At 46.0% G+C, this 10,274-nt stretch overlaps 1 protein-coding gene, 1 long non-coding RNA gene and 1 pseudogene across 2 annotated transcripts in view; 1 reads left to right on the top strand and 2 right to left on the bottom strand.

Annotated features, from left to right (window-relative positions):
* Window positions 1–1,695: 1,695 nt before the first annotated feature.
* Window positions 1,696–4,151, bottom strand: LOC116564732. Its single transcript, XR_004275064.1, has 2 exons — window positions 2,226–4,151; window positions 1,696–2,183 (listed from the first exon to the last, which is right to left on the bottom strand). It is a non-coding gene; the product is annotated as an uncharacterized LOC116564732 (long non-coding RNA).
* A 1,600-nt stretch (window positions 4,152–5,751) lies between these two features.
* XCR1 (X-C motif chemokine receptor 1) overlaps window positions 5,752–10,274 on the bottom strand; it is a 6,916-nt gene continuing 2,393 nt past the window's right edge. Inside the window, exons 2-3 of the mRNA XM_032298026.1 lie at window positions 6,963–7,096; window positions 5,752–6,785 (exon numbers count right to left, since the gene is read on the bottom strand). Of these exons, the coding sequence (XP_032153917.1) occupies window positions 5,753–6,754 (1,002 nt within the window). The 5' untranslated portion in view covers window positions 6,755–6,785; window positions 6,963–7,096 and the 3' untranslated portion in view covers window position 5,752. The remainder of the gene's footprint in view (window positions 6,786–6,962; window positions 7,097–10,274) is intronic.
* LOC116564730 lies at window positions 7,040–9,848 on the top strand (annotated as a pseudogene).

The following is a 10,274-nucleotide window of genomic DNA, read 5'->3' as shown; positions in this document are numbered from 1 at the left end:
CTCTAGTTAAGATGAAGAAATAAGCTTCAAAGGAGGGGAAGTGACTCGCTAAAGACCCAGCCAGAAAAGTGGGTCTAATTTTTTTTCTCTAATTTTGAAGTAAACAGAAGATTCTTTGATAAATTAGTAGGGCTCAGTGGTTCTTTCCGCCCCCCACCGCCCCCCATTTATCCTTACTACTGGGAAACTGTATATCGGCATATCATTGAACCAATTGTAACCAAAGTTGAGGGTGGGAGCAGGTAAAAGTGGGTGCCTCCTACCCCCACCCCCACAGTTCATTGCAAAGTGCCTTGGAAGAGCTTTTATAATACGTTTAAAGTGTGCATCCCCAGTTGTGTGGACAATCAAGCCAGGTCATTTTCTTTCAGTCAAGAGAGGTCAGCAAGGTGGGCTGGGAAAAGGGACAGTAATTTCTTGAGCCTGGAGTAACCCTGCGGAAACTTTTCTTCAACTGGGAATGACCAGAGGGTGGCCAACTCGAGAGTGAGGCCAATTCATCTTTGAGGTCTCACTCTCCACAACATGGGCTTTACTCTGCCCTTGCATTGGGAAAGCACTCTACAAAATCAGCCATGGATTGCCTGGAGGTTTGCATGCCACTCTCTCATACCTCTCCCTCCCTTCTCATCCCTGCACCATCCAAGTGTTGTCCATTTCTTCTTTCTAACCATAAATGATGCTCAGTGCTGATTTTCTGACATGGTCAAAGTGAAAGAGCCAAGCTTCCTTTGTTTCTCTTTGGTCCCTCTGGTCTCACTTCCTTCTGTGGAGGGGCCAGGGGAGGTGTGGAAGGGTTGCAGCAACCCCACATCTACGATCTGGGCTGGGCCCAAGGTGGAGAGCAAAGCTCTAGGCTCAGAATAAGTTGTGAACAGTTAGGATAATGCCTCTTACCCTTCCCAAACTTCCTTGAAACCCCAAGTATCTCACACCAAGTTTCAGCATGCCTGAAATTCCCAGCCAATAATAGTATCATTTCTTCTGACTGTAGGACTATATTTCTGAAAGGTCCTTGTTCAGGTCCAGATATTTTATAATAAAGAAAAAAAGGCCCTGGACTTGGAGACAGAAGACCTGGGTATTAAGCCAGGGGAGACATGGGGACAGGAGATTGAGTCACAGAACATTCAAGACAGACTTGGTGTCCTGGACAATTTCACCTAAGGTCTAAATTGACCCATTTTCCCACTACCCTGACTCACACAGGCCTTATTCTACACTTTGTTCTCCAATCCCTAATCCCTAACCCAGATCCTCCATAAATAGAATTTTTTTTTTTTTTTTTTGAGACAGAGTCTTGCTCTGTCACCCAGGCTGGAGTGCAGTTGTGCAGTCTTGGCTCACTGCAACCTCTGTCTCTCGGGTTCAAGCTATTCTCCACCTCAGCCTCCCGAGTAGCTGGAATTACAGGCACATGCCACCATGCCCAGCTAATTTTTTTGTATTTTTAGTGAAGACAGGGTTTCAACATCTTGGCCAGGCTGGCCTTGAACTCATGATCCACCCAACTCCGCCTCGCAAAGTACTGGGATTACAGGTATGAGTCACTGCACTCGGCCAATAGAAGACTTCTGTGAACCTATATGCTCTTGGAAGAAATGAGGGGACATAACCAATGCTATGGGCTGAGAGTTTGCCACCCAGTTTATGGTATTTGTTACGGCAGCCTGAACTGACTAAGATAGCCAAAGGTAAGACAATACATGTTAATCTTTTATTTGTGCATATAATACAATGAAGCTTTCTTTTTTAATGAAATGATGCATAGTAATTCATACTTATTGGGACAGAATGATCTATAAAGTAAGCACATTTACATACATGACCTCATGCACACCCTCATAGTGTGGGTGAGTCTGTTACTGGCTTCTCTACACTTTATAGATGAGGAAACTAGGCCTTGAGAGGCCCAAGGTCATAGTGAAAAAGAGCTTGGATTTGGTGTTTAGGTCTGGGGCTCAAATACAATTTGACTCCACAGACAGTTTACTCTGGACATCTTTAGGCCCGGTTTCCATGTTTGTGGACTTCTTTGTCCCCTCACAGGCGGTTGCACTGTGAAAGTTCAAGAATGAAATGAAAGCTGTGAAAAGTTTAACAAAGCTTAATTCAAACAAAACAAATGATGTTTGGGCTGATGGACCCTAGACAGGTTCACAAGAAGCTCATGGGGAGAATACCTGGGGTTGACCAAGTTCACAAGAAACTCATGGGCTGAGTACCTGGTGTTGACCAGAAGATGCAACATTGGCAAGTATGGTAACAGGAAACGGAGGTAGAAAAAAGCCAAAAGATGGTCTTCTGTTCACTCACTCAACCAACCACAAACATTGCCAGATACCGATTGAGGTGGTAGGGACTGGCTTTGTGCCCTTGAGGGATTTCCACTCCACTTGAGGCCGTTAGAGGTCTGGGGCTGCCCTGAGCTTGGAGACATGCTCTGCTTCAGAGATAGCAAGGTTCCTCTCTTCTGGATTCTGTCTGAAGGAATGTGGAGGTGTAAATGCTATAGAACCACTGTGGGTTTTTGTGTGTGTGTGTGTGTTCTGGGAGTGGCTAGAGGTCTGCAGCCCTGTGTCCAGCACACCTTTGTTTGGAGGGAGAGATAGGCCTGCAAGAGGCCAGTTGAGATTGAGCAGTGGTTTCCACGGGTGGAGGGAGGGGAAGGGCAGGAGGTGGCCAACGGAGGTTGTGGTCAGGGAAAGACAGTGTAGCTCCTGGTGTGCAGCTCTCTGCCGGCTCCTTCTCAACAGTATCGTCCGCCACTTTCTGATTGGGTTGCCCTTCTATCTTCCCATTCATACTTTTCTTTGTGCCTCTTCCCTTGGATTCTTGAGGAGCTAGATTACGGGAAGACTCCTGATTAAAGACTGCCCTGGGAGCCCGTCTATTAGGGATGCCAAAACATCACCAGAAGTGTAAAACTCAGATATAAAATGCTCCCAGGAAGATGGCTGGATGTACTGAAAGAAATACTCAGATAAGCATCTTGGGATGGGTAGAAATGGAATGGCACGGGGAGAGGGTGAAGTGAGCCTATCAAGGGGCATCAACCCCCAAACCTGCCTTCTAAGAAGGGTGGGTTCAAAGCCCAAGGTGCTTTGGTTTTGCCAAGTGGGTATGTGAGTAGGAGTCCCTTGCCTTTCTGCTCCCTGGCTTAGCCTACCCTGTGAATAAAAGCTGAACAAAACGTTAAGAATCAGTGTAAAGTGTGTTCGAAAGATTAGGCCATTGAGAAGCCCATAAGCTTAGCTCTGATTCCACAAACTACCTCATTATCTCCTCCTCATGCTGTTTCTTCCATCAGTGGTAAGTAGTGGCCCCACCTCTAGGCTGGCAGGCCCATGGGAACCCCTTCCCTTCATTGATGTATCGCCCAGCCTTCTCCAGCAGGTGCCACTGGCCTAATGAAAATTAGGCCCTGGCTCTTCCCTAGACTGATCAAACTCCTCCAGATCTACTCCCCCACTGACAAATATGTCACTGAAGCTGCATCTGGAACTGAAGGGGTAGTGCCTTACAAGTTATCTCCAGGTTGGCTATAGGGCTACTAAGGGCTATATTGGTATCTACTTTATTCAATAAGAATATATTGAGTGTCTTCTGTGTGCAAATCCCTGCTCAGGGGACTGTAGAAGACTCTAAACTCCTCATTTTTTAAAAAAGTTGCAGCCAAATGTACCTAATGGAGGTGCATGTCAGAATCACATGGGAAGCTTTTCCAAATCCCCACTCCAGAGCCAAATCAGGTTCATAGATTAGGCCCAGGTCTTTGCGGATGGCAAAGTTTAGAGTGACTTTTATTTATGCCCTTGTGTGAAGCAATGGGCCAGTGTGAGGGGCAGGCATGTGTACCATGAACTAGAAGGCAAGATCAAGCATAGCCATTGCCACAGAGAGAAAGAGAGATAAGCAATCTCTCTACTACTATTCTCTACTCTCTTTCCACTACTCTCTGAGAGTGTAGACTAGGAAAGAAAGGTTAATACTTACAGAGAAGCAGCCTGGGACAAAGAAGGTAAAGTGTGCCGCAGGGCATTGCTCCCCAAGAAGCATGAATCTGAAGGACAATAACAGCTGTGGATTTTTTGCTCCCACTGAGCACACAGTGATAGAACACTTGGTTCAAGACCAGGTTCCTGCCTTCAGGCAGCTTGCAGCCTGCTGGGGCAGGGAGGGAAGTCATTGCATGTGTGTAATTACAACACAAGCTGGAGAATGACAAGTACCATTTTAGAGGGACAAGCAGAATTCCACAACAACCCAGAGAGTGTTCTCCTAATTTGCAGATTGGGGAGGGCTTCCTGGAGAAGCTGGCCTGTCAGCTAGGACATGTTCCAGGCCCAGGTATGGCAGATGCTTAGAGGTAGGATATTGGAGAGATGAGTGCCTTGGATAAGGCCAGTGGTGTTTTGGGGTTGGATACCAAGCTGCTGCAGGGAGGAGGCTTAGAGTGGAATAAGAATGGAAAAGTTGGCTAGCATCAGATTGTGGAGGCCTTGAAAGCCTTGCTAAGGTGTTTGGACTTTATTTGTAAGTAATGAGGAGCCGCTAAGGATTTCAAAGCACCTGGTGTCAGGGCAGAGGATGGCCTGGAGCGGAAAGGGAGCAGCAGCGGGGAGACACCAAGGCCTGGCGGGGAAAGGGAGGAGCAGCGGGGAGACACCAAGGAAGTGAGGCTCTGTTTCAGATATGAAAGCATGTGTGTGCAATGGCAAGAATGAATCAACTCTGAAAGCCACTAGACAGGCATAGTCATTTGGACCTGGCTGTGGAAATTTAGGGAAGGAAAATACAGGCCTCCAACAGGACTTGAGGTTTGGAGTGTGGGCAGGTGTGGGGAAGCTGGCACTATCAACCAAATAGGAGGAGGACACTTTAGGTGCAAAGGGACGAATCTGAAGTCAGCTCACTACCCACCTGGGAAGGGTGAGCTGTCAGAGGAGTCCACCCTAGATGCCTTGGCCAAGATGGGTGTTCACCAAGCTGGGTGAGACTTTGGGGCTGGGCTGTTGGCCCCTGGAGGGTAGCAACTTTATCTCATTCATCTTTGTATTCTCTGAATACAGTGCAGAAGGTAGCACTTATTACACTCATTCCTTCAATCAAATATTTATAAGCTAAATTTCTAAGGGCCAGTTCGTGGGCTAGGACTTGGATCCAGGATGCAGAATATTTCTCCAGTCTAGCTGTGGATTTTTAGAATCCACATTTCAACATGACTGTGCTTATCTCAGGGTATGGTGACTCTTGTCTTGCAGGCAGCCTCATCCAGCAGTATCTGAGGAATATGGAGCCAGTGCCTCCAAAGTGATTAAACCAGTTGAGACAACCCTACAGTCAGGAAAGGGAGACACTGTCCTGGTCGGCATTGTGCAGTTATCACACACATTGAGCTTTAGGCCCTGTAAAGTCTCCAAGGAAACGCCTTTCCTAGAATCCTTTCATGTTTTAGAACCTTCTGAACCAAGCACTGATTAGAAACACATGTTCAAATGAAGAAGCATGCATGATGAACTCGAGTTCAAGAAATGTTTGTCAGGTAGCAGTATAAAATTCCCAGGTAGGAAGCCACTTTCCCACAGACGAGAGGCTGGCAGGACCCGCTGGTGTAATGAATCACCTTCACCGCAAGCCAGCAGCGGCAGGTGGCGTCCCCACGTGCTCTGCAGTGCTCCTTCCAGGCGCGTTTCTCTGTGACTCCCATACCAGTCCCCCATCCACCTGCCCCTGCACCGCCACAGGATCCTCAGTAGAAGGAGGCGCCCTCATTGGCGGACCCGCCAGGGGACTTGAGCACCAGGGGTTGGCTGGGCGCCTGCAGCCGGCAGAACCAGAACTGCTGGAGGACGTGTTTCAGGTGCGTGCGGAACTTGACCCCCACGAAGACGTAGAGCACCGGGTTGAAGCAGCAGTGGGAGAAGGCGAGATTGCGGCAGATGAGCAGGGCGTATTCCAGCTGCTGGATGGCCTCACAGCTCTGGATGACACTGGTCTTAAGCAGTGTCTGCAGAAACAGGGTGAGGTTGTAAGGACCCCAGCTGAGGAAGTAGGCCATCACGATGGCGAAGATGAGCTTGACCGTGCGGTGACGCCGCTTGGAGCGCGAGCGGAACAGGGTCCTGAGGATCTCCACGTAGCAGAACAGGATAATCCCCAGTGACAGCAGGAAGAAGAGGTTGTGCTGGTAGACCGAGGTGAGGTACCATGTGAGTTCGGCATAATCACAGCCCCAAGGAAGCACCTTGTGGAAGATGGTGTCGAGGATGGAGGACAGGATACTGGCTACCCACACAGCTGTGGTCACCAGCACCCGGCAGCGGAGGGAGGGGACACGCAGGGTGGAGAGGGGCCTCACCACGGACAGGTAACGGTGGATGGTCATGATGGTCAGGAAGAAGATGCTGCTGTAGAGGCTGATGGAGAAGATCATATTGAGGAGCTTGCAGAGGAAATCTCCCAGCACCCAACCCCAGTAGTATGGGGAGATCCACACAGGCAACAAGCAGGCGAACACCAGGTCTGAGAGACACAGGTTGAGGACGAAGATGTTGGTGAGGGACTCCAGGCTCTCATACTTCACCAGGACCCACAGCACCAAGCTGTTGCCCACTAGGCTGAGGAGGAACACCAGGCAGTACAGGATGGTGGTGGCGAATGTAGCAAAGACCCAGGTCTCATTCTCACACAGCTGGCTCTGAAGGTCATAGTAAAAAAAGGTGGTGCTCTCTGGGTTGCCTGAGGACTCCATCGGGACCAGGTGGCAGGGACGTTTAGAGCATCTGAAATGATAGAAACATGGAGTTTAAAGTCATGTGGTGGCTGGGCACAGTGGCTAACACCTGTAATCTCAGCACTTTGGAAAAGCCAAAGGGAGACGATTGTTTGAGCCCAGGAGTTTGAGACCAACCTGGGCAATATAGTGACACTGCTGTCTCTACAAAAAATTAAAAAATTACCCAGGTGTGGTGGCACATGCCTATAGTCTAGCTCTAGCTCAGGAAACTGGGGAGTGGTGGCTGGTGGGGAAAGATTGCTTGAGCCCAGGAAGGCAAGACTGCAGAGAGCTGTGATCACGCCACTGCACTCCAACCTAGGTGACAGAGAAAAACCCTGTTTCAAAAAAAAAAAAGCCGGACTCTTAGTTAATTCTTTTCTGGATCAGAGTAAAGACCTGTAATGGAAAGGGATTCTCTACAGAATGTATTTTCCCCACAAGAGGTAGCATTGCAGGGCCATTTCAAAATCTATCAAGGAAATTTATTTTGGGGTAAAATACTTCTTTCAGGGCCTGCTATCTGTCATGTTGGTATCTTATTGCTACAAAGAGTCTATTTTATCAGGCTGAAGGGCTGCTTTAATGTTAATGCTGGTCAGCTGTACCAGATTACAAAAGGAGGCGAGAATAATGAGGCATGTCTGACTACCCATTCCCATTGTGGCCTGAACTAGTGTTTCTGTTTTTCTTTAGAATGCCCTTGGCTGAGAAGAGGAGTCCATTCAGTTAGTTGGGGGGCTTAGGATTATGTTTTTTGTTTATACAACTCAAATACCTAAGACAAACACCAAATAACCAATCAACACTTTTCAGAAAAATGAAACAAAATCTAGAGTCTACACAACATAACAGTGTTCTGGACACAATCCAAAATTACTCAGCATGTAAAGAAACAGGAAAACATGACCCATCCTCAAGAGAAAAGACAAGCAACTGCCTGTGAGAGGAGCCACATGTTGGAATTTGTAAATATGTATGGAAATGTAACTATTATATCTGTTCTCAAGGAAACAAAGGAAACTATATTCATAATGAATGGAGAGATAGACAATCTCAGCAGAGAAAAAAAATTACATAAAAGACTCAAAAGAAATTAGAAATCAACAACAAGTTATGAAGAAAAACTTCAACAATTGGAAATAATAAAAAACTCTGGGCGCTTGTGACGTCATGGCGCCGTGCGTGGCCACGGCTGCGGCGCAGGGGGCGGGCTCGCGCGAGGCGCCGGAGGAGGAAGCGGTGAGATTGTTGCTCCCTCTGCGCCCACCGCTGGTTCTTGGGGTGCAGAGAGAGGCCGAAGTCTCCGTGGCTGCGTGGCGTTCCCCTGCAGTGCCGTCCATATTCGCTGGCACCACCGCTCCCCTTCTAAGGCCACCGCTTGCCCTGGGGTCTATGGAAGTAATGGAAGGACCCCTCAACCTGGCTCATCAACAGAGCAGACGAGCAGATCGTCTATTAGCTGCAGGCAAATATGAAGAGGCTATTTCTTGTCACAAAAAGGCTGCGGCATATCTTTCTGAAGCTTTGAAACTAACACAATCTGAGCAGGCTCATCTTTCACTGGAATTGCAAAGGGATAGCCACATGAAACAGCTCCTCCTTATCCAAGAGAGATGGAAAAGGGCCCAGCGTGAAGAAAGATTGAAAGCCTAGCAGAACACAGACAAGGATGTAGCTGTCCATCTTCAGGCATCTCACAAATCCTCTGCTGAGGATCCAGAGGGCCAGAGCCCCCTTTCTCAGAAGCACAGCACTTCCGTAGAGAAGCACCTGCCTGAGATTCAGGGGATCCAGACACACTACTATATTTGCTTCAGCAATAGAGTGAGCCAGCAGAGCCATGTATTGGAGGCAAAGCCCCAAAAGATGATAAAGCAATTATAGAGGAGTAGGCAATCAAAACTGCAGATTTGAAGAGGCATGTGGAATTCGTTGTGGCTGAGAAGGCAAGATTAAGGAACGAAAATAAACGACTAGAGGTTGAAAAGGCCAGATTTCTAAAAGACTCGACTTCTAAAACGCCCAATAGAAAAGGAGCTGGATGTAGATGCTGATTTTGTTGAAACGTCGGAGTTACGGAGCTTGCTGCCACATTCAGAAACTGCTACAGTCTCCTCAACCTGGCAGAATTCTGCAGCAAATACCGGGAACAGCAAAGACATTTCAATCCCCAGTCTTTCTTCCTTGGATTTTACATCTCCAGAACTTCCCCTTATGGAGCTCCCTGAGGAAATTATGAAAGGATTTATCAGTAATTAAAATGGAAGGCCACAAAACAGGGGAGAAGAAAAAATAATACAGTCATAGTTAATCCAGCAAAAAAAAAAAAAAAAAAAGGAAAATCACGTAGAAAGTGCATCCCGGAAATGCGTCATCATCTGGCAGACTGGGAGAAGACGCATTACCAGGACTTGGGAAACAGTCACTGTGAAATGTGTTGAGTATCTGATTCACTGACTTGAACTAATGATTCCAACTTGGCAGACACTAAACTCAGGGAGGTTCAGTTTGTCCTGATACAAACCAAATGGCTACCTGGAATAATTTTTTTCAAGCAACAGTTATTTTTCTTATCGTTAGGGTTAAATGCATAAAAGTATGTTATGCATAATTAATCTATAATGCCATAAATGATAATGCAAAACCTAAATAATATGGTGGCCCAAGGGTCTGCCTCGTATTTGAAACATGCTTTCTGTCGTGTGTTGACTGTATGCATTTTGTTAATGCACGTTTTGTTTGTTTAAATAAGGTGTGCAAAATACAGACCTTTCTACATGAAACTATATGTGCCACACTTTGCACTACCATAATGATAACCTCAGGACTATCAGGAGAAATATTTAAATTTCGATTTTATGAAGAAAGGAACCAAATTATTAGTTATGCTTTTTAAAACAAATTACCAGTTTACATAATCAGGGTGCATTTTAAGTTCTAACCTTGTTTATTGTGTAATGCATCATTCGAAAATACTAAGGAGGAAATGTCCTTTGTTTTTAAGGATGTGTGAGTGGAAGTAATGCTAGTTGGCAGTGTTTGATTGTAAGAAATCAATAAAGTAATTGTGTTTTATTAAAAAAAAAAACCCAACTGGCATACTTCTAAAGAATCTATGAGTCAAAGAAGAACTCAAAGGCAAAGTATAAAATATTTTGAACTGATAATAATGAAAATACCACATATCAAAATTCATGGAATGCAACTAAAGCAGTACTTGGAGAGAAATTCATGGCTTTAAATGCTTGTGTATGAAAGAATAAATGTCTAAAATCTAAGACTTAAATCAGTGACTTAGGAAGCTAGAAATAGAAGAGCTAATTAAACTCAAAGTAAATAGAAGGCATTAATAAAAGCAGAAATAAAATAGAAAATTTAAAAAGAAAATGAACAAGATCAAAATTGGTTGGTTGACAACATTTTAATACATTGATACAATCAGCCCACAGATGTGGCTCGTGCCTATAATTCCAGTGTTTTGAAAGGTTGAGGC

This window comes from Sapajus apella, unplaced genomic scaffold, assembly GCF_009761245.1.
Source record: "Sapajus apella isolate SASKATOON/1434 unplaced genomic scaffold, GSC_monkey_1.0 scaffold38, whole genome shotgun sequence".
Classification (NCBI taxonomy): Eukaryota; Metazoa; Chordata; class Mammalia; order Primates; family Cebidae; genus Sapajus; species Sapajus apella.
Note: the sequence above shows the minus strand (reverse complement) of the source record. Positions and strands in the feature narration are given on the sequence as shown.